The 25,965-nt window shown below is 27.8% G+C and overlaps 1 protein-coding gene across 2 annotated transcripts in view; it reads left to right on the top strand.

Moving 5' to 3' along the window:
* The first annotated feature begins 557 nt into the window (after positions 1-557).
* Positions 558-25,965, top strand: part of LOC122502299 (nucleolar protein 4-like) — a 119,277-nt gene continuing 93,869 nt past the window's right edge. For both annotated transcript variants that reach the window (XM_043612278.1, XM_043612277.1), the window contains exon 1: positions 558-1,221. In XM_043612278.1, the coding sequence (XP_043468213.1) occupies positions 1,177-1,221 (45 nt within the window). In that variant the 5' untranslated portion in view covers positions 558-1,176. The remainder of the gene's footprint in view (positions 1,222-25,965) is intronic.

Here is a 25,965-nt window from a genome sequence, read left to right as displayed (position 1 = left end):
ATTTCGTATTTCCCAGGCTCTCGAATTTCCTTCTCTAGTATATATGTGTATATATACATAGAGAGAGAGAGAGAGAGACAGAGAGAGAAAGAGAGAGCGAGAGAGTAAAACCAGAAAATGGGAAATTCGTAGGGGACGTGACTCGAGGCGAAATAAAGCCTCATGCACGTTTCGTTGGTGTACGCATTACCCTCCATCCATATACACACAAGTTCCCCCCCCCCCTCAACTCCCCGACACATCCGTGGAAGCCCCTTTGGCCGATGAGTGCTGGCGCCCCTTGGCCCCTCTCGAGTTCCCCTCCCCCGCTCCCCTCACGGCTTTCGGTTCCCTTTCCCGTTCTGCCACTCTTGCCCGCAACCCCCTTTCCGCCCGTCCGCCACTCTACCCATCCTTTGGGTTACCCACCCATCGGCCCCTCGGTGTTCCGACGGTGACAGACCCTACCTTACCGTTCTATGGCAGGGGGGAAAGCGCGGGAGGATGAGAAGGGGTAACAGGGACACGAGGTGGGGCAAATGCCTGTGTGTATGTGTGTGGGGGGGGGTCGCCGTCGCGTCGCCAGTCGCCAGTTTGCCATGAGCGCTCGTTACGTGAGGTTCTTTGTATAACTCCTCTCTCTCTCTCAATATACTCCAAAAAGCGCTCAGCGCTCTTTAAAAGGATCTTTAAAAAACATTCTCATCAATTCTCCAAAAATAACACCCCCCCCCCCACAACTGGATTATACTAGTTTTGGATTTTCCGAGAAGTCAAAAAAAAAGACTGTGACAACAAATAAAAATAGTGAACTTTTCTGGAATTTTTACTTCACACGTTTTAGAATTCAAAGAAAAATAAAAAGTTCGACAACCTGTGCAAAAGGGGGAAAAAACTTGTGATATCATCGAAAAAAAAACAGTGAACGAATTTTTAGTGTTTATTCGTTTTTTGAAAAAAAAAAGAAAAATAGTGGGGAATTTTTTTTGTTGCTTTCTTTTTTTCGGCATCATCGAACTAAAGATATATTAGTTGCGGTGTTGAGGCCATGTGTTAAAGACAAACGGTGGCGGCACTTGTTTTGCTCAGCTTTTGTTTTGCTCGCGAACCGGGAGCGCGTGATTGGTTGCGGTGCGTCAGAGCGCGGACGAGAAGCGGAGCGAGGATTTTCCGCTCAACGCGAGGACAGGCCTGAATATGTCCGCGAAGCGAAAGGCCACTGCCATCATGCAACACCACAAGGTGAGCTCTCCCTCTAACTTAAACACATTATGAGGTTTTTGTTTTCTTTTTTACTCTCCTCTTGGTACACACATTTCGCGTTGCATTTCTATTCAACAAAATCCCCCTCCCCCTATATCCCCCCCGCCTCCCCTCTGTTACCCGTCTCTCTCCCCCTTTGTCACATCTCATTCCCTTTTATACTAATATGCATGATATACAAGTTTCCCGAGTTTTTCTCTCGCACATATGTTGTTTTTTTTGGAGTATTATCCAAGGGGGAAATACTTCTTCTCGAAATAAAGTGGTCAACTTTGTATTTTAGGTTCGAAAGATATTTTATTTTACAAAGATTAAAAATTAATTTTAAAGATTTAATAAATAAATTTGCATAATAATTGAAAATTTACATCACTTGGATTATTTGGCCAAAAATATCTTCTAAATTATTAAATAATAAAACAAAAAACTTATTCTTTTATAAAAATAAAAAAAGACTTTTTCTGAAATTTTTAATTAAAAAGATTTTTTTTTGATAAAAGAGGAAAATTAAGAATTGTCACGTCACCGTTAACCAATAATAGTAATAATAATAGTGGTCATAATGATAACAATAATATTAAAATTAATAATAACAATAATAATTATTATTTATATATTATGTTGATTAAATAGTTTGAACTAATAATTGAATTGTGTAATAACAAATTGTAACTTTTTATTGTCAACGAAATTGTAATAATAAATAGTAATAAATTGTAATTAACAAATAACAGAATTGTAATAATGATAGTAACAAGTTGTAATTAACAAAAAACAAAATTGTAATAAATAATAACAAATTATGATTTACATATTATTCACTTGCGTTTTATTATTTCAATTTAAACAATTTTATTTTTTCTGACAAAAAAGTTTGTAAAATGACCTTGAAGTACAAAAAATTTAAATAATTGTTATATTATTGTATTATATATAATATATACTTTTATATTTTATAAGTTTTATAATAATTACATATTAATTATAGTTAATAATGATATAATAAATAAAATAAATTCTAAAAAAATTTAAAGTTTTTGTGAATTAAAAATTTTTAATCTAACAGGACTTAAATGATTTTTATTACTGTTTGGTACTGTCATTAGATATCCATTTTTTGTTAAATAAGTCAGTATTCATATTTTTGTCCCAAAAAAACAGAAATAAGGTTAATAAATAGCGTAAATTAGGAAATTTTTTTCTCAATCTTCGCCGGACACCCTGATAATTAAATAATTTAATTATACAATTATATTTATAAATCATTAAAAATTATATATTATAATATTATTATTATTATTATATAAATATATATTATAATATTATAAAATAATAAAAAGTAAATTTTCTAATCTACCACAAAAAAGGTCTATTTTTTGATATTAAATATTTCCTTGTTTATACTACTGTTATTAATTATTGAAATTATAAGTGTCACGGTCCGAAAAAAGGTACCGAAAAAGCAAAAAATTTGAGGTTATGTTTTAAATTTTTTGAGTAAAAATACAGAAAGAGAAACAATTATTAATTAAAAATTATTGATCTTAAAGTCTTTATTATATCCAAAATATTCAATGAAAATTTGTTTTAAATTCAAATAATTAAAAATAAACTTTTAATCAAGATAAATTTAATACGAACCTAACCTATAATTCGTTTGCTTCTTAGGTACATTTCTTGGGAGCGCGTCACATAAGATAATTATAATTGTTTCATTTACTGTCGTTGTATAAAAGTTCAAAATTATTTATCTCGAATTTAATTAAATCGTTAATTTTAAAGAAACCCACCTCTGAAAATCCTTAAGAGTCATTGTCACATAAAAAAGCAGGCGAAAATAACCCTTACTATTTTTAGAGTTTAGTTCTTTTTCTAAATTAGTTTTTTTCATAATTTCGAAACATTTTTAAAATAATTTGGAGTATTAGTCTTAAATTAATTTATTCTACAGAGTTGACAGTAAAATTTAGTATTTTTTTTTAAATCCAAACCACTCCAAAGTATTCGAGTGATTACTGAATGATAAATTTTTAAAATCCGTCCACCATATTTATATAAAATTTTAAAAATAAATTAAAAATAAAATAAAAATATAATTTAAGTGTTAGTTAGGGTCGGTAAAGTAGAATGCTCCCTAACCCTTATAGTTAAACCTCAAAAATTTAAATTTATCATAATCTAAAATTTGTTAAAAACTCGTTTTTTCCGCACAATTTTGTACCTATAGTTTTAAATAAATTTTTACACACCTTCAGTAGTTATACCTTACTAAATACTGAAAATAATCCTTTTTATCAAAAAGTAAATCTATAAGGGGCCTTTCCAAAAATATGTAAAGCTTATAGGGGGAGGGTAAAATTTTCAAAAATAAGCGTTACGTTTTTTATTTGTTTGAACAGCCTCTAATGTGGAAATTCATCCGTGAAAAATTCAACGTTTCGGAAATAAAAAATTAAAATTTTATTAATATTTACAAAAAAGAAATTAAGCAACAAAAAAATTCTATATTGAAAAATCGATTTTTTCCAGTTCATTATCAGAGAAGAGAAAAAGAAGTTTTTTTTTTTGAATGGAGAAACATTTTTGATTTATAGGGTCGTGTCAACATTGGTATATCGATAAATTCATGAAGCGTGCACTTCAGAGGTTAATATTTTGTTTTGTGCTTGTTCTTCCGTTTTTTTCATGTTTTATTTTATTCTCTCTCTCTATTTTTTCTTTTTTTTATTTTTTCACTCTCTTTTTTTAAACCCCCCTCCCTTCTTCGACCAAATCACGTTGGCAGCTACCAGAAGCGTGTTTCATCGATGAAATACGAGCCGCACGAACAATTTGCACCGAGAGCGCAAATGTGCCGCGGGTAAATGTATATATCGACAAACTTTAAAATTCCCGCCGCGAACTCGAAAGCACGCTGCTGGAAAAACCTGTGCCCCCCACCCCTTTTCATATACGTTTTATATATATTTCCGAGTACCTCTAGCAATTGCTGAAAATAATGTTCGAATTGAATGCAAAGAGTGGAAGTTCACACAAAAATAATAAAAAAAAAATAGAGAATTTTTATTCAATTTTCAACGACATATTATCATTAAATTTCATGGAAATTGATAAATTGATTTTTATTAAATATTTTTAGTTTATTTATAAATTTTTTTGTTTTTTATAATGATTTAAAGTTTTCGAGGTGAAAAGGTTGACATAATTTTTTCAAAAAGTAACTTTTTTTATTAAATTACTATATTAAATATTTAATTATACTATTCAGAAGTTAAAAATTTTTTAATTTTAGACACTCTTTTTTGAATCTACTTTTTGTTATTCTCCATTTAGTAACGAGTTGAAAATAATAAAATCATTGAAAGTTATCGATCGCGACGCGAATGAACCGTGTGCGGAGGAAGTTGAAGATCTAAAGATAATTTCCAGTTCTTTTTTATTTCGAATCTTTCAATTGAAAATAAGAGCTATGAGTTAAAAAAATTTTTTTTTTGTTCAAAAATATTTCTAAATTTAGAATATTTAAAAACAAATTTGCTCTATAAAAATCGATTGGAAACAATAACAAACTTCTCTTATTATAAATTATGCTCCGTATCAGATAACGAGAAATGTTTGAATATTTAATGTGTCTACTAATCTATAACTCTGAATAAAACTATGAGTTTAATTGTCAGACCAATATTTAGGCTAAAAACAACTTACATTATAATAAAAAAAAAAATTTGAAATTAAAATTAATTTAAATTTTTCCGAGTAATAGTTTCAATCATTACTAATTTACATTATACAGTCCGAATAGTTCCTTAATTTCAGAATATGAACCTAATTCGAAAATATAAAGTTGACTTACTTTTATTTCAAGAAAAAAATATGGGTAAAGTTGAAGAGAACATATATTTGGATTATTAATATTTTAATTATTAATAATTCGTCATTATTAGTGCTTAAAGACTATTTTTGTCTTCATTTTTTCATATTTTTCTTTATCTAGATAAAAGGGTTCCTACGGAACCTGAAAATCATGTGAGTCATCGAAGAATTAGGGAATTTTTAAAAGTGCTTTAGAAATCATAAAAAAGGCCTGAAATTTTTAAATAGGATTTTCTTAGGCTTGTACACTCTTAACTTGAAAGTATCAAATTACATCGAATTGATTCCAAAAATGTAGATCAAATCATAAATTGATTCAACTTTTTGGTATCAATTTAATACTCCCAAAAAAAATTGTACATGAAGAAAGATTGATTGTTAAGGTTCCTGAAGTTGACATCAATGTTCAGCATCGAAAAATATTTTTATATATTTTTAGTGATAAAATTTTAACAAATTTTATATCTTTTATTCACCTAGAAAATAAACAACTTTTTAAGAGAACTTTTTTAACCTTAAATTTTGGAGAAAAAAACTTCAAGGACCTCTGATTCTTAAAAAGATTTACTCTTATATAACTTATATAAGGTAAAATATTGAGAAAATTATAATAGAACTGTTTTGAAATCATATTCACGACAAAAATAGTCAGAAGATACTTAACCGTCAAGAACTGTAAAAGAAAACTGTTGATGACCCAACAGAACTTCGGATGGTAATTCCCTGGAAGAAATTAAAAAAAAGACACTTGCAGTGGTCGACGCAAAATAAATAAGGAAAATTATGAATTTTGCTCGATTATAATAATCGCTACGAAAGCTTTCTTGAAGACTTCCTTGTAGGTATATATTTATGCATGTAATACAAAAATGATGCATGCTGTCGATAACTAATAATAATGATTAATGAAAACTGTTACATCTCAATTTTTGCTCAATTTGATATCCTTAGAAAAACTATGCTCCGATAATAAGTCACTTTTTTCGAAACATCTGGCGAATTGTCAATAACCAAAAAAATTTCTCAAAAGCAGAGCAAAAACAATTTTCCGGATTCTTTTCTTTAGGAAAATGTGTTTCTGCAGAAAAAGTTTTACATATGTACCTGAAAAATGTATTTTAAACGCTACAACCTTGAAAACATCACGCAAGTTGGGTGTCCATCTTAAAGGTCCAATGATGACAAGAGGATCATAAACGATGCTAATTGGTTGTGTATAACTCATGCCTCTAAATACGAGTTTATTATGCTGCAATCTACCATCATCTATATTTAAATTTGATTTATTACCCTTTTTTTATATCTTCTTAGCTTCTTTAAAACAAAAATGCCACAGGTCAGGGAATTTAGGGAAAAGACAGGGAAAGTAAAATTGGTCAGGGAAATCAGGGAAATGTCAGGGATTTTTATTAAAGTAGTGTAAAAAATTGAATTTTGGAGAAGTTACAAATGATTGCAGAAATTCAACTATTTTCAAAAGTAATAAAATTCTTTATAGAAATTTAATTATTTTCAAAAATTTTAATAAAATTCTTTGCAAAATTTCAATTATTTTCAAAAAATTTTCCTAAATTCAATTATTTTCAATATCTACTATTTTAATAAAATTTTTCAAAAGAATTCAATTATTTAAAAAAAAGTTTTAATAAAATTCTACGCAAACATTAAAATATTTTCATAAATAATAAAAATTTTACAAGAATTCAACTATTTACAAATTTTTTTATAAATTTCTTCAAAATAATTCAGTTATTTTCATAAATATTAACATTTTTTTTACAAAAACTCAATTATTTTCACGAATAATAAAACTCATATAGGGTAAATGCGGGTATAGTCGGACAGTACTAGTAGTCGGACACTTTCTTGTTTTTTGGCAAATAAATAATAATGCATTGTGATAATTACTTTAACAAATATACTGGACGAATGTGTAAAGTTTATATTTTATGAAAATAGTGTTATTTTACAAAATAATTAAACAAGAAATATTTTATTTAATATTTTAAAAATCATGGTGTCCGACTATAGATACAACCATTTTCGAGTAGCGCAATGAGTAGTACAAAGTTTTGTTGATAATTAATCATAAATATTAAAACTTATAGGATTTAAATATTATATTAATAACTTCTAATATGCTTTAATTCCATTTTCCAGCAGATAGCAATTAAAAAATTATCTGTTTTACTTTATAAATCCAAAATATCTGACAGATGTCCGACTATAGAAACAAGGAAAAAAAGTGTCCGACTACTAAAGCATTCGTAATTTTTCATTAAAATGTTTATATTTTATTAAATACTCAAGTATTTGTAACAAATTTACATGATTTTTAATCCTGAAGAACTCATTTAATTGATAATGTGCTTATAAACACAGTAGATATTTGCTATTTCAAGAAAAAAAGCATAATTTAAGATTGTATCCTTAAGTGTCCGACTACTAGTGCATTTACCCTATAATTTCAATTATTTTTAATACAATATTTTAATCGAATTCCTCAAAAAATTTAATCATTCTTTAAAATTTTATTAAAAATTCCTCGAAAAAATACAATTATGTTGATAAAATTCTTTATGATAATTCATAAACATTTATTTATTCAGTAAATTATTTATTTTTGTATTTAAATAATTGAATTCTCCTAGAATTTTCCAAAAAAAAAAAATTGATATTAAAATGAATATTAATGAATATATATTATAAAGCATTACAGCACGAATTTTTAAAAATAAATTAATAACTGAATTCTTTCGAAGAATTTTAATAAAATTTTTGAAAATAATTACATTTTTCGAAAAATTTACTTAAAATTATATTAAAAATAATTAAAATCTTCTGAAAAATTTTATTAATTGATGACAGTAATTGAATTCTTGCAACAAATTTTATCAAATTTTTTTTTAAATAATTGAAATAATGTAAATAATCTTATTATTTATGAAAATAATTGAATTCCTGCAACGAATTGTATTACATTTTTTAAAATTTTTAAATAATTGAATTCTTTTGAGAACTTTTATTAAAATATAGTAAATTTTGAAAATTTTTTAATTTCAGCGAAGAATTTCATTATTTGTGAAATGTAATTGAATTCTTGCAAAAAAATTTTTGAAGATAATTTCATTTTTCGAGAAATTTATTTAAAATTGTATTAAGAATAATTGAAACCTTGTGAAGAATTTTATTATTTATGAAAATAATTGAATTCTTGCAACGCATTTTATTATCAGGGAAAAAGTCAAAATTTTGTCTGGAAATCAGGGAAGAACAAAATAAATTTTTTGTGGCTACCCTGGTTATCCTTTTTTCCTAATATTTTCAATTTGTATTTATATTACGATTTGGTTTTCAAACAAAACACCGTTTATGTCGTTTCCTGTCCTCACCGCTGCTGCTGCTGCTGCTGCTCGGTTCCCATCACTGTGCTGGTGAATGGATCTGAAACAAGAAAGAAGAAATTAATGTAAAATTTTTTAGCATTATATGTTTGCTTTCTGATAGAATTTAGGTATCTTTGAAGCTGAGTATAAATGAGTATAAATTAGTAAGCATTTGTACTAATTCAAATTTAGAGATTGTTTTTTTTAAAAATGCTTGCACTACACGAAAAATGGTCTTATTTTTGAAGAAATGACATTTTTGTTTGAGAAACTAAAAATGAGATAGTTTTTTTTTAGTGTAGCATTGAAGGGGTCAAATAAATTAACATCCTTGAATTAGAGACGCCGTGAATTGAAGACCGGACACTTCGAAGAAGAGGGACTACCGAATTCCCATCTCTAAAATTAGAGGGAGATTAAATTACATCGATTTTGGTTTGTGAAATTGGCTTGAGGAATATTAACCCAAGGGTTCGTCCCCTAATTGTCTTAATGTGCAGATTAGAAGCGGGAATCTAAATCAAATAAGAATCGAGTATGTATAGCGAGAGTTAGGTTAGAATTTTGAGGTAGGTTCGGGATGCTGTTCTCTCTGATGCTATCTCTCTTTAGTTTTTCCCTCTCTCTCCATTTTCTATCGGTTCGTCTCTGTCTCTATTTTTATTTCCTCTCTTTCTCTATCCGTCCGCAGCTTTTCTCTTCCAACAACGTCCCCCCTTCCCCCCCCACCAAACCCCTCGGTATTCTTTCTCTTTTTTCCCTTCTCTCTTTTCCTCTAGTGCAATGCTTTCGCGGTCCAACAGGTTATATTTTTCCGGCGGATCTCTTCCTCTCCTGCCCACTCCATCCCTCTTGTCGTATCTCTCTCCATCCCGTCCGTTTATCATGTGTCTCTCCTTTTCCCGCCTCATCTATCTGGTTTGGTCTCGGTTGTTGTTGTTTTTTTTCTGTTTCGCTTTTCTGTGCATTTCATCCCGCCAGTGGATTTAAAACTTTTTACTGCACGTTTGCCCCAAGTGGATAATAGGATGGTCTTTCGTCATTTGTCCCTGAGACTTGAAATGGTTCATCATTTTCGAGAATTAATTTTGTATTTAAAAATATAAATATTTATAGGGTTGCCACGCAACCTGGAAACCTGGAAAACCTGCGGAAATGTGAGGAAATTTTATAAACCTTAAAAAAACTTGAAAAAGTCAGGGAATTTAGATCGAAATCCTGAAAAATTGTTATTTTCTAAAACTAATGTGTTTATTCTTGAAATCTAATTTTACATAAATATTTGCAAAATAAATTCAATTTTAAAAGAGTTGCGTTTACAATTTTAATAAGTAGATGAACTTCAAAAGATTTTGATTTGAAATTTTGTAAAATTTCAATTTTTAATGAATTTAATTAGAAATCTTAAAAAACGTATGTAGATTTTCGAAAAATTTTAATAAAATTCTTTGCAACAATTAATTCAATTTTTTTTTAAAATAATTTTAATTAAATTCTTCGTAGAAATTTAATTAATTTCAAAAATTTGTCAAAATTAAATTTAAATTATTTATAATGTCTATTATTTCAATAAAATTCCACACAATAATTTCAATTATTTAAAAAGAAATTTTAATAAAATTCGTCTCAAGAATTAAATTATTTTGAAGAGTAATGTAATTCTTCGCAAAATTTCAATCATATTAAAAAATTTACAAAAATTCTCTTCAATATTTCAATAATAATCTGCATGAATTTTTCTCCGAAATTCAATTATTTTTAAAAATTTTAATAAAATTCTTGTCAAAATTTTAATTATTTTTAAAAACTTACCTCAATGCAATGATTTGTAATATTCACTACTTTAATAAAAATTCCCGAAAAAATTAAATTAGTTGAAAAGAAATTTTATTAAAATTCTACGCAAGCATTTCATTATTTTCATTAAATAATAAAAATTTCACAGGAATTCAATTGATTAAATTATTATTTTTTTTTTCATAAATACATAATAAAACTCATCGCAGACTTTGAATTATTTTTAATACAATTATTTAAATGGAATTCCTCGAAAAATGTAATTTATTCTTAAAAATTTTATTAAAATTCAGCAAAGAAATTCAATTATTTTAAAAAAACTTTTGTTATAATTTCTTTATTACAATTTAAGTATTATTTTGAATACATTTTTAATTAAATTTCTTTAAAGAATTAAATAATTTTCAAAAATTTTAATTAAATTCTTTGTAACAATTTAATTTTTTTTTTCAAAATAATTTTAATAAAATTCTTTTTTAGAAATTTAATTAATTTCAAAAATTTGTCAAAATACAATTTTTTCTAATGACTATACTATTTTAATAAAATTTCAAGAAAAGAATTCAATTATTTGAAATGAAATTTACAAAAATTTTTAAATAATTAAATTCTTTTGTAGAATTTTAATATTTTTAAGAATAATTAGATTTTTCGAGAAATTCGATTGAAATTGTATTAAAAAATAATTGAAATTCTGCGATGAGTTTCATTATTTGTGAAAATAATTGAATCTTTGTAAAAATGTTATTATTATTCATGAAAATAATTGAATTGTTGTGAAGAAATTTATAAAAATTTTGTATATTGAATTTCTGTGAAATTTTTATTATTTATGAAAATAATTAAATTTATTTTAATTTTTAAATAATTCAATGCTTTCAGAAAATTTTATTAAATTAGTAAATATTAAAAATCATTTAATTGTAGAAAATTTTTGAAAATAGTTAAAATTTTAAATACCTGGAAAAATTTCGTTTTTTCACCTGGAAAATCTGAAAAAGTCCAGGGAATTTGAAAAAGTGGAAAAGCGTGGCAATCCTAATTTTAGAATGAAAAGAAAATAGGTGTAGAAATATTAAGAATGTTGGTTCATTGAACTTATGGTAAAGGAGGAGTGTTCCCCTCTTCGCTCTTTGCAACCCACTGCACTTTAGGTGCAGTAAATTACAGTCGGTGAAACTTTTTCGTTTGAGTGTACTGCGAGTACTTCTGTTTCTCTCCTCCTATGCTGGTTCTTTCGCCGGCAATTTATGTATCTCTCTTTATAACCAACGAGAACCCACGTCCGGCCATATGAAGGGTCTTCTTCTAGGGTTTTACTTACCGCCTTTAGGCACTTGAAATACGCCTTCCACTAATGAGCCGTGCGATTCTCTCGTTAACGGATTAAATTACCGAGGGTTCAATGTGGCTGAAATTAAAGTAACTTGGGGCAAATTGACCGCGACATGTATGCCGAATCTCCCCCCCCCCCCCCACCCACCCAATTATCCATAATTCTCTCTATAAAACGTTCAGAAATATTTTCCTCAATATTAATTAAGAAACTAATTAGAAACTGAATAAAAAAATGGATACGAAAAAAATAGTGTTTTTTTACTCAAGAAGCAAATATTTTGAAGGTTGAGTGTCTCTTCTAGGAGGGAGAATCGATCGGGACAAGAAGAGAGCTTAGAAAATAAGGGGAACGAGCATGATGGTGGGTATTGAAAAGGGGTTGCCTAAACCACCCTTATATCATTGCCGCATTCAAGTAGAAGAGGGATTTCCCATAAGATCAGGTAGATGCCTGAAACCGACAATGAGTTCCCGCATCATTCACAAGGCAAAGGTCATTTTTTTATTTTCCAGCGAACAATAGAACGGGGAATGAAAGAAGGTAATTTTTGTTTGGATCCCCAAGTCTATTGTGTAATATCTTTCTTGTACACCCACTCATTCTACGTGTAATTCAAACATCTGTATTTGGTCCCAAACCTTTGGAACATCAATTATCGGCAATAATAAGGCAATTATTGTTTCGTTCTTTTGTATCAAAATTTACTTTGGTGCAAATTTTAGGTTACAACTAACCAAAAAGTGTTTAAATATTAGTAACCGCGATGATTCGGATTTTGACTGGAATTATTAATTCAAACTAGAATTAAAACTGATTTAGATAAATAAAACAATTGTTTTCGAAGAATTTTACAATTAAAAAAACTCGGGAATAAATGTATTAGAACATTTTTTTCAGTATCTTATCATTTTTAGAGTTTTAGTCTGGAAATCAGGGAAACGTCAGGGAAAGACAAAGTTAAATTTTTGTGGCAACCCAGAATAATAATCCAAATTCTTGGGTGATGTTTCATGATTTAATTCCAAATTTTGACCCAAACCAGTGAGATGAACAAGTAAGAAATGGTTCATCTACTAAAGCGACAAAATTTTTGGTCATGTTTCATTTGTTAAATACAAAATTTGATACAAACTATTTAGTAATACATGTCTCATCTATTAATGCTTCAAAATTCTGGGGTACGTTTGATTTTCAATAAGTTCAGAATAAGTGACAACTTATTGAATTTGAAACAAAATTTTTACAAACCGCTCAGTAATGCAAGGTTCATCTATTGATGATTCAAAATTTTGGGGTATGTTCGGTCTGTTGCTTACTAAATTTGAAACAAATTTTTTACAAACCGTTCAGTAATACAAGGTTCATCTATTGATGATTCAAAATTTTTGAGTATGTTCGATCTGTTGTTACTGAATTTGAAACCAAATTTTCTACAAACCGTCTAGTAATATAATATGGTTCATCTATTAATGATCCATAAATTTGGGGTATGTGCCATCTGTTACATATTCAATTGGATGTAAACTATTTAGTAGTATACGGTTCATCCATTAATGATCCGAATTCTCAGGTCATGTTTCATGTTTAGATTACAAATTTTGATTTGAACTGTCCAGTGAGACATGGTCCATTTATTAATTCTCTAGAAATTTGGAACATGTTTCATCTGCTAATTACAAAATTCGATACAAATCACTTAGTAAGCCATGCTTCTTCCATTAATAATCTGAAATTTCGGGAAATGATTGATCTGTTATTTGTTCATCTGGATATGAAGAATTTATTTTGTTATTGTCCATCTATTAAAACTTCTAATTTTTCGGTCATGATGCATATCTGTAAAATGGAAAATTTTATACAAACCGTTTAGTAATACATGGTTCATATAATAAATGATTCAAAATTTTGGGGTATGTTCGACTTTCTGTTACTTATTGAATATGAAACAAACTATTTAGTAAGATCATTCATTAATTAAAAATTAGGGATATGTTTCATTTGTTACATATTCAATTGGATAGGAAAAATTTAGTAAGAGTTCAACCATTAATGCTTCAAATTCTTGGGAGTTGTTTCATCTTTTAATTACTGGATTTGAACTAGTCAGAGGAACAAGTAAAAAATGCTTCATCCATTAATGATCTAAATTCTAGGATGATGTTTCATCTTTAAATTACTAATTTTGATTTGAACAATCCAGAAACACATGGTGCATCCATTAATGCTTTATAGTTTTGGCAAATTGCAACGAATTGATACCAAAAAGGTGGGTCAAATCAAAACTTGATCAAAATCTTTGGAATCAATTTGATTCACTTTATTATCAATTTCATACTTTTGAGAAAACTGTGTTTAACTTGTTCCAAAAAGTCATCAAAAGCATCTTAAAAAATGCATTGGTTTCTAAGATGGTAGATGTAAAAAAAGATGTTTTAAAAGTTTTGAAAGTGACTACAAAATGAATTTGTAGAAATTTTTGCCTAAATATGATGCCATGTGGGTAAAAAGTGTTACACGCTCGATGTTCTAAAAAAAAATTTTCTCATAAAACGTCGAGAAGACACGTTCTGTTTTTTGATAAAAACGTGCGACAAAGGAGCGCTTCGTTGCAATCACGTGGCTGCATGACACGAATTGGTAGGAAATGGAATTTCCTACCAACTTGGTTCGAGAGACGAAGTCGGCTTGAGTCAGAACGACAAGAGAGATGGTCTTATCGGTTGGCAGTGGACACGGTCGTCGACTGTGCGCTGCAATAGAAGTATGGACTTAGCAGTCCTTGCCTTCAATACAAATGTAATTTCGCTCTCACCAACACTGGATGTAGGCTCTCTCTCTCTCTCTCTCTCTCTCTCTCTTTGCATCTGTTGGCGATTACTGCTCTACACACATCTATATGGAAACTTTTACCATTTTTATTCTATACCGTGTATAAGTATACCTACAATACTTTATTGTTCAGGGTTGCCACAAAAATTTTATTTTCTTTCTCGTTGATTTCCAAATAAACTTTTAATTTTTTCCGTGACCCTAAATAATATTCTGATTCACTCTAAAAATTATTAGATACTCAAAAAAGTATATCCTCAAAAAAACTGTGTTTTAAGAAAAGACACGTAGTCTTCAAAGTTTTTAAAGTAAATTTGTAAAACACTATAGCAAGATTATTAAGAAAGTGTTTGCAGTATCCTCACTGATAATTGTTGATGATTGTAGATAAAAAGATGATAATTGGGACTGTTGTGTTTTCTATGTACATATATTATAGTGAAATTCAAGCAAAGGGAGATTATCTCTTGTTAGGAGCTTAGGTTTCAAGAAGCTTTAACTAACCAATTGACATTGTATAGTGAGAGAGATAAAGATTTCGAAGGGCCCAGTCATTCGGAATATAAACTCTCTTCTTAGAAAGGGAACAATCACTCTCGACCTGTTGATTCAGCTTGTCATAAACAAAAGAGTCATCGACGACGATACATCCTTAGCGAATGGTCCCTGAGTCCCAGGTATACATATATGTGTCACATAAGCCAAACATCATGACTCACCAGAGCGATTAACAAATCTGAGTATCGAGATTATGAACCTAAGGGTGGTCTTGCAATCTAAATATATACATAATGGTTTTTATATTCGAATGGTTTGAAGACTACAACTAGTGCTTTTAAAATAATCCAAATTTCCTCAATTGGAGCTAAAACACTCCAATATTGGTGACAATAGTAATTCAACACTTTTACACCATGGGTAAAATACGCTAAAACGTTAGAATTAGGAGTAATTTTTAAATGTTTCAAAAGAAGTACTTATTGTAATAAAAATAGCTTCTCATTTTACTTGTAAGAATTTAAAAATACTTTAACAATACCGGAATATTTCCTAAACAGTTAGCACTACTTGTGTATTATTAGAACAAGTAGAAACTAATTCTTAAATACTCATAAAGGAAATAAAAAAAATCATTACTTTTAAACTTGAACAAACAAAAAAACTCTTAAATGGTTCTCAACTTGACTTTCCGTTTCGAAAATACGATTATCACCTCAAGAGAAATACCACAAGAATAATGTTAGAGGGAGGGGAGACGATGTAAAGAGGATAAAAAAAAGCAGCGAAGTCGAGATAATTAACTGAATCTGGGTTTCGTGCGAAAGAAAAAGTGACAAAAGAAGATAACGGTCGTCTGAGCCAGCAATAGGAGAAATATCTCTCTCTCTCTCTCTCGCTCTCTCTATACTCTGAGAGACTTTGCACGCGCGCGTACGTACAAGAGTAGGTATGTACCTACACACAGCATTGACCTCCGCCTTTTAGCCTCCCCCTGCACCCCACTCCTCCAACCATCGGATACCCAACTCTCCTCTGAGTCGCTTATCTGCGCCTCCGTCTTTTTCCTTTCCTCTCTCGCAACCTTTGCATCCAGTGCGTTCGTTCGCTCGCTCGTTCTTTCGTCCGTCCATGAGCGCGTGACTGTTGCAAAAGAAGAAAAAAAAAAAATGAATAAAAAGAATACGGGACGTTGCATGTGGACGCCGCGCCGATGCGGTGTACCTTGACACGGATGGCTCCCTGAATCACCCAACGGCTAGCAACAAACATCACCTCGCACTATCGACATACACACATACACGCACTTCTCTGATATACACCCAGAAACGGAAAAAATATGCATGCCTAGCGAAAAGTATGTGTAATGTAAAAATACACTGGGAAAAGTCCCATTGGTTCCAGTGGGGGTACTTTAGATATCATCTAAAATCGCTAATAATGCCAGTAGACCCAATGCTGATGCTATTATATACCCAACCTTTGAAAGGTCCCACCCTAACACTGAAAACAACAAGGTTGCACTCAAAATCTGAATCAGTCAAAATTTCAGTGATTTCCATTCAGTATCCCAGTTTTTTTTTATGAATCAGTGGTTTTCACCGACAATTAGTGGTTTTCATTGATTCTCAGTGAACTTCCACTGATGAATTAGAGAAAACAGACTGTGCCACAGCACTGCTAAAAGAAGTATCTTAATTTAAGATGTTTTGGTATACACTTTTTAGTTATTTGAAATATCTTAATTTAAGAATTTATTTTGTTGATAGGAATACAATTTCAGCGATATTTGAGGCTCCGGATCTTAAAAGGGCCCTTTTACCATTGATTTTAAATGGTAAAAGTGCCCTTTTAAGATCCGGAACCTCATTTATCATTTAATAAGTCAGTTTATTATGTTAATGATAAATATGACTGAAATTGTCTTCCTATATGAACAAAATAAATTATTAAGTAAGGGAGTGTGTCTAGGTATGAGACGGGTTTTGTTTTTGACCCATAAATTATAAATTGGTAAACGAAATTGTAAATAAAATATACCGTTCGAAAAGTAACTTAAATACGCAACTTTTATTCAAAGAAAGTATAATGTTCAGGTGGACTCAAAAAAAGTTATGATCAATTTAACAATTTTCCGAGCACATCGCTTTTCTCAACAAAAAAAAGGGTCCAGTTGTAAGACACTTATTAAAAATTGCTAAAATTTAAAAAGTTTGCCATAAAACGTTAAGTTTAGTAGAAATAATTAAATATATTAATAATATGTATTATTATATACTAAATAATAATATTTACTCGCCAAAATGTGACTATCAAATAAACACAATTTAATAGCTTCAACAAGAGCATTGAAATTGATTTCTTCTGAATCGGTTGACTTTCTTCCACTTGACATGCCCAAAAATAGTAGAAAAAAAATCATAAAAACATTTAAATAGTATGCCTGCAAAGTCGTATTTTTAATGCTGCCCAGATGGGTGTCGACACCGTCTCACAACTATGGTGATATGCTGTGTCTCACACCCAGAAATTGGCGCTATTTTGAAAAAGGAAAATTAAATTATTTTCAACCGTAGATTGGAACAATGCAATATTACATCACAAAATATAAGAAAAATACTAAAAGAAAATGCATTGCATTTACCTTTTTCAATTAATTAACTATTTCTGACAATAATAATAATAAATAACTTAATTCTATCAAAGACCTGCCATAAAGTTATTACTTATAAATCATTTAATAGAGCATTTTTTTTAAATTTTAGTTTAAATTCTGTTCAAATTAGTATCAATTTTAAAAATTTTAACGCAATTCTTTGAAAGAATTCAACTATCTTAAAAAATATTTAAATTTTTTTCAGAAATTCAATTATTTTCAGGAAATATAATAAAATGCATTGCAAAATTCAATTATTTTCAAAAGTATCAAATGTTTTAAAATTTGGCATTAAATTCTTTGCAGTAATTCAATTATTTTCATAAATTTCAAAATTTTTTAAAAGGATTTAACTATATATTTTCATAAATAACAATTAGTTGAATTTCTTAATATACAATTAATTATTTATTAAAAATAATGGATTTATAGAAAAATTTTAGTTAAAAACACTAAATAAAAATTAAATTTTTGAGAATTTAAAAATGATTTTAGAAATTGAATTATTTTCAAAAGTTATAAAATTCTTCGGAAAAATTCAATTATGTTTAACAATTTAATAAATTCTCGTAAATATTTCAATTATCTTTGTAAATAATAAAATTCGTCTCCGAGATTTAATTATTTTTAAAAATTTAAATAAAATTTCTTATTACGGAAATTTCAATTATTTTTAAAAATTCCTCTCAATGTAATAATTTTTTAATTAAATTTTTCAAAAGAATTCAATTTTTTAAACACAATTTTGTCAAAGTTTTACACGAATATTCAATTATTTTCTAAAATAATGAAAATTTCTCAGGAATCGAATTATTAAAAATAGAATTTCCATAAATTTTTCCGGAAAAAATATTTTGTCTCGAAAAAATTTCGTTAATATTTGCAATTTTTGATGACTTGGGGAGATGAAAAGAATTTGCGACGAAATTTTCTTTGTAATCTTAAAAGACCGTGGCATCTCCCGCGGCAATAAATGTTCCGACATTCACATAAACACACACACACACACAGACACAATCAGACAACTGTTTCTTGCCACACGGTGTAATGCAACGGCGATAAAGGCCGTAATACGATAACCTCGCGCGGTCGTGATCCGCGAACTTAATTACGTTTACAATCATATACACACGTATAATATGAAGCGTGGTAATCCGCAAAATATTAATTGACGTGGCACATATTTGAAAATTTTTAAGAAACAAAATTTTTCTTTCATCATCAACCATTAATTAACGAATTATTAAAAGGGAATTTTTTATTCTCTTGTATTTTTAAACACGCAGGGCTTGAAGTAGGTCCGTAACTTTGCTTCAAGTCCGTAAAAGTCCGTTTTTTTGAAAAAAGGTCCGTAAAGTCCGTAATTTCATTCAAAAAGGATGAAAAGTTCGTAAATATTGTACGATATAATTTTGAGAATTTTAGAGAAATTACAAATGGTTGCAGAAATTCAATTATTTTTAAAAGTAATAAAATTCTTCGCAAAAATTCAATTACGTTCAAAAATTTTTTTAAATTCTCGTCAAACTTTCAATTATCTTTAGAAATATTAAAATTCTTCTCAGAAATTCAATTATTTTCAAAAAATCTAAAAAACATTGTCAACATTTCAATTATCTTTATAAATAAACTAGCTGCGATACCCGTCTTCGACGTGTTTCTGAGTATTTTTATAGTTTTCCATATTGAGTATTGATTGGTATTTAACCAACTACATTTAAACTAATTTTCTTGATGATTATTATTAATATTAATTTATTAATAAAGAAGAAAACAAAATTTTAAGGAAAGTAAAAAGATAATGTTTAGAATTTTTAAAATCGCCCTAAATGTAAAAACCATCATGGCTTAATAACGGCCCAGTACTGGCAAAGTTGTCACCTAGTCTTGGCCGATATTATTGGGACGACTCTTGTGGTGTTAATTACGGTTGGACGTCGGCAGACGTTATTGGCCCAATATTGACTGCCATTACTTACCCAGTATTGGCAACATACAAAAACTAATATAAATTATTACATTTTTTATTAATTAACTACGTCCCAATATTGGCAATTATATTTTGCCATCATAGCAGATACAAAATTTTTGCTATTAATGTGCCATTACTGAGCCGAGCAACGTCCCAATATTCTGAAACAGAAAATACCGATAAACTTTTCAAAAATGTGTCCGCCATATTGGTTTTTTGAGGTTATGTCAAAATCCTGATCTGATGGGGTTAAATGGACCTCGGATTCGGATTCAGCGACCCAAAAAACATAAAGTTTACATAGTAAGACAGATCAGAACTTTTTTTTTGTGTGGCTGTGTAATTGAACTTTTAAATTTTAGATTTAAAATTCCTATTTTTTCCTATTTTTATGATAAAATTGAAATTAGAATTACCAAGAAAACAAATTAATTAATTAATTAGAAAATATCAATACCAACTTAATGCAAGAATTAATCAATATTTAACCCTTTGAGTAGCAGTGATACATTTAATTCATATGAACATTTTTTTGTTAACTCCTGCATAACTTTCTTGATTTTAAAAACTGAATATTGAAACAATATTTTTGTATAATGTAGCAAATTTCTTACTTTACATACTGGTCTTTAAATAAAAAACTTTAATAACTTTCCCTGAAAAACTTGCTTAAAAATCAAGAATCTTCATTTTTGTAAAAAAAAATTTGATCAGAAAAAACGAAAAAAATTCTCAAAGTACGTCTTTTTTTTAAATTTTATTATATATATGGGTTGTATTTATCTAAAAAAGTTAGCTAAGGATAGTTTTACATCCATTTTATAAAAAAATTTTTTTTTGATTTTTCGAATTTTTTGAAAAAATGTCATAACTTTCGTTCAAGTTAATATTTTTTAATCGGATAAGGCTATGATTTTAAGTCACGTTAATACCTAATAGACTGCCAAGTTTCACTTTAATCGGTAAAACCGTTTTGAAGTGATGCGCGAACAAAGTTTTGCATACAGACAGACAGACATAGAAATTTTTTTTTTTACATTTTTCGAATTCTCATGTCTCAAAACGAAAAAATATATAAGAATTTTCAAGCTTGGAGCATTGTACAGACAGAAGTCTGATTTTATTAATATATATATAGATAGCAAAATTATTCGACAAAATTAAATTATTTTTAAAAATTTTTATTAAAATTCATTACAAAAATTTCAAGTATTTTCATAATTTACAATATTTATCACACGAATTCAATTATTTTCTAAATGAATAAAATTCAATTATTTTCAAAAATTTTAATAAAATCCATTGCAAAATTTCAATTATTTTCAAAAGTAATAATATTCTTCGCAAAAATTAAATATTGTTCAATATCTACTATTTTCATAAAATTTACCAAAAAGAATTTAATTATTTAAAAAAAAAATTTAATCAAATTCAACAAAAACTTTTAATTATTTTCAAAGAATAATAAAAATTTCACAAGAATTTCATTAATATCAAATTTTTTTTATAAATTTCTTCGCAATCATTCAACTATTTTCATGAATAATAAAATTTATACGGGGATTCAATTATTTTCGTAAATAATAAAATTCTTTTTAGGAATTCAATTATTTTCAATAGAATTTTAATCGAATTCCTGGAAAAAATTCTTAAAAATTTTATTAAAATTGAATTCTGGTAGAATTTTCTCATAAACATTGATTTAAAAATAGATTTTAGTTAAAATCTTAGATTATAATAATTGAATTCTTTCGAAGAATTTCATTAAAATTTTAAAAATAATTGAATTTTATCGAGACATTTTTTTTAAATTATCTTAAAAATAATTGAATTTCTACCAAAAAAGTTTTATCAAAACTTTTTAAAATGTTTGAATTTCTGCTAAAATTCTGATATTTTTTAAAAAATAATTGAATTCTTGCGAAGAATTTTATTAAGACTTTTCAAAATAATTGAATCTCTGCAAAGATTTTTATTATTTTACGAAAATATTTAAACTCTTCCGAAAAATTTTATTAAAATTTCTGAAAGTAATTGAATATCTGCTAAGAATTTTGTTATTTTTAATTTATGCCAAGAATTTTATTAAAATTTTTAAAAATAATTGAATTCCTGTTAATTTACGAATAATTGAAATTTCATAAAATTGAATATTGTAAAGAAATGAATTTGAAAATTTTTAAAGAATTATTTCGAAAATTCTTAAAAATAATAATTGAATTGATAATGATTTTAATTATTATAAATTATTTTTATTAATAATTATTATTAATTATTATAAAACATGAAGAAATCGATGACTGCGAGTCGAAGACTCGGAGTTATCGATATCTTCATATGTTTTATAGTTATGAAAAATTTAATTTCTAGTTTTAAGAAAAATGTTCTCTTATTTGACTCTCACTGGTTATATTTTTGTCAGTTGGTCCGTAAATGGTCCGTAATTTTTAATTTTTGGTTCGTAAAGTCTGTATTTTTAAATACTTTCACTGCTTCGAGCCCTGAACACGAAATTTTAAAAAAATTTTTGCTAAGTTCAACATCTAGTGAAATATAAATTTTCTTCGACTTCAAGTTCGAGCCCTGCTATATAGTTAAAAATCAAAGATTAATTACGGAAAAATATTGGACATTAGAAAAGTAAAAATTGTAATTTTTTCTTTTGGAATATTGAGCTTTTTATCTAAAACGGGGCATTTTATGAATTTTTGATAGAAAAATTTCGATAAAATTGGAAAGAGTTTTTGTGACATTGTAATTGGATATGTAGAATCATTTATTATATACATATAGGAAAATGGAGGGATGGGTTCGAACACGCTGTAAATTTTTATTTGCTAGACATTGTGATAGCAGAGAGAAACAGGGGTTGTTCGGGTGGTTTATTTTGAGTGGTCTGCGTTTATTTTGTATTCGTGTGTGTGTGTGTGTATATATGTTTTGGACCAATGTACGTACTATTCATTAATAATCCGTTGAATAAACTATCGTCCTCCCACGTGCAAAATCACCAGTTCACTTCTGCGCAATTTATATATGTATTTTGAATAAATCTGTATAGTATTTAGCGTCTATGATATATACATAATTTGATATATTTCATACAAAAAAGACTGTACTATTGTACAGGCGCGAAAGTTTATTTTTTGACCCCCTACGTTTGAAATTAAGTATTACTAAATTTTATGGCCCTAAAGTTAGCGTCAAACGCTAATTTTAAACTAAAGATTAACTCTTGAACTGAAAATTGTTTGTTTTTTGTGGTTCAGACATTTTTCGACGCTTATAACGTCGAAAAATGTCTGAACCACAAAAAAAAAATCAATTTTTTAGCAAAATTTGAAGCTGATTTAATTTCATTGTCTAAACGACGATGTGAAATCTTACACGGCGTTGAGACGCCAAAATCCCTACACACTTTGCTATCTTTAGATCGACTTTTCGTCCCCTCGCGAGACCCGACCCCAGCAACCGTCGATTAGCCCGAATTAACTTTGCGAAACGCGACGCATGTTAAGAGGGATGCTCGAATTTTCCATTCCCCCTTTGGCGGCGCTTCCCTTGTTGTCGCACACGTCAGAATTGTCCTAGGTCCGGGTTCTCCATTTAAATGCACGCGAAATTCAAATACTATATATATATACATACATATCCGCGTGGAAACAATAAAAATGTCAAAAACTATAGACAAAAACTTTAGCAAAATTTTGACCTTGTCCGAAAATTGAGCAAACCATGGCCATAACGGGAAAACTAGTTTAAAACTAAAAATTTTTATATTTTGACTATGGTCATAATTTCAAGCTTCGCGCTCATCTACTAAAACCTAATATTTACTACTTTTTTGTTGTGCTACTATTTGGGTACTTTTTTTAGCTTTCAGTCACTAAAGGCTACTATTTCTGTTTTTTTAGAATTTCCACTAACTTTAAGTTTAAATTCGCTAATATTAGAAATCAGAAAACTATTCTAAAAAATTATAAACAAATTCTTTAGAACGATTTAATTATTTTCAAACAATATTCGAAATTCAATTATTTTATTATTATTATTATTATTATTATTATTATTTATTCTTATTGTTATTATTATTATTATAATTATTATTATTATCTAGTATTTTCATAAAATTTCGCAAAATAATTCAATTATTTAAAAAAAAAAATTGATAAAATTTATCCAAAATTCAATTATTTTCATAAATAATAAAATTTACAAAGGAATTCAATTATAATTTAGAATAGCATTTTCCAAAAAATTTCGAAAAAATCAATTATTTAACAAAATTTTTATACAATTCTTCACAATAATTCAATTACTTTTGCTAATAAAAATATTTTTCATGAAAATTCAATTTTTTAAACAAATTTTTGATAAAATTCTCAGCAAGAATTCAATTGTTTTCATAAATAATAAAACTCAATCGAAGAATTTCAATTATTTTTAATACTATTTTAATATAATTAATCGAATAATTCAATTATTTTCAAAAATATAGTTTTCCACGTAAGAATTCAATTATTTAAAATAAAATTTTCATAATATTTATTATATTTTGAAAAAACTAATAATTTAAAACATAATTTTTATAAACTTCTTCTGAAGAATTCAATTATTTTCTAAAATAACAACATTCAATTTTTTTTAAAAATTTTAATAAAATTTTTCGCAATAATTCAATTATTTTCATAAATAAATAAAATTTCCACAGTAATTCAAATAATTTAGAATAGCATTTTTTAAAAAAAATTTCGAATAAATCAATTATTTAACAAAATTTTAATACAATTCTTCACAATAATTCAACTATCTTTCACTAATAATAACATTTTTCATGGAAATTCAATTTTTTAAAGAAATTTTTGATATAATTTTAATCAAGAATTCAATTATTTTCATAAATAATAAAACTCATCGAAGAATTTTAATATTTTTAAAAATATTTTAATAATAAATTTTTCGCAATAGTTCAATTATTTTCAAAAATAATAAATTTCTTCTCAGGAAGTCGATTATTTTTGAAAATTTTAATACAATTCTTTGCAACTATTCAATTACTTTTAAAAATAATAAAATTCGTCGCAGAATTTCAATTATTTTTAATACAATTTTACAGGAATTGATTAAAAAATGTAATTATTCTTAAAAATTTAAGTTCAACTCCTCGAAAAAATTAATTATTCAAAAAAATTTTTTGTCAAGATCTTCGTAAGAATTCAATTCTTTTCATGAATAATTAAAATTTCTCAGGAATTCAATTATTTAAATTAGAATTTGCCTAAAATTAGTCGAAAAAAATCAATTATTTAAAATTTTTTATAAATTTCATCTCAAGAATTAAATTATTTTTGTAAATATTTAAATTCTTTCATGAATAATAAAATTCGTTGCAGGAATTTAATTTATTAGCAGGATAAGAATGAAAGTAGATATTTTTGATGAAAATTAGGAAAAAGTCAGAAAAATAAAATATAGAATGGAATTCTTGTCAGTTTTGTGAAGTGTCTAAAACGAGTTTTTTTGGTCGTCAAGTTGAATTTTTTTGATAGCTACTTTTTGATACTTTCTTAAAATTAATTATAATTAATTATATAGAGTTGAATTTGAAAAAATTTAAAAAATAAAGAATTATATTGGTTCACTGGTTCGATCCCTGTTAAATCTTTAATTTTTAACTAGTAACTTCTGCTAATGGACTCTCTAATTCTGAATTAGTGCGGATTCGTTTACCAATTTGAATTAGTAACAGTTTTGACTAATTTTTAGTTTTTTACTAAAAATTAGTCAAAACTGTTACTAATTTAAAAAAACTAAAAACGAATTCCGCAATATTTATCTGTTGATATGGTTAAAAAATCATTTAGCAAAAATACACTGTAAAAAATTTAGGGAGTTAACGGACTCGGGAGTTGGGAGTGAAATTTTTCGAGTTAAAAATCAACTCCAAAAGAGAGTTAATTTCTAACTCCCTTCATTTAACACCCGCGCGAGTTATTTTTTCCATGGGGAGTTGGCATTTGGGTGTGAAGTTTTAACTCTCTTTTTTTAACTCCCCTGGCATTAACTCCCCGATGGGTGCGACTTTTATAGAATCCCCTGGGGAGTTAAAATTTAACTCCCTTTTTTTACAGTGTACAACTGAATTTCGAATGCTTAAAATACTCGGAAGATAATCGCAATGAAAATTCAGAAAAACCAATTAGTCGCATTATCTCTGAAGAAATAAAAAAAACCGTAATATAAGAAAATTGATATACCTTGATAGTCATCTAATCGCTCGTTCTGGTGTTTAAGACACGTGTGTGTGTTCACTGATCGTTTCTTTTTTCCCCTCTCAAGGTAGATAAAATCATTAATCATGCATGGCATTCAT

Source organism: Leptopilina heterotoma, unplaced genomic scaffold, assembly GCF_015476425.1.
Source record: "Leptopilina heterotoma isolate Lh14 unplaced genomic scaffold, ASM1547642v1 Lhet_227, whole genome shotgun sequence".
NCBI classification, from domain to species: Eukaryota; Metazoa; Arthropoda; class Insecta; order Hymenoptera; family Figitidae; genus Leptopilina; species Leptopilina heterotoma.
Note: the sequence above shows the minus strand (reverse complement) of the source record. Positions and strands in the feature narration are given on the sequence as shown.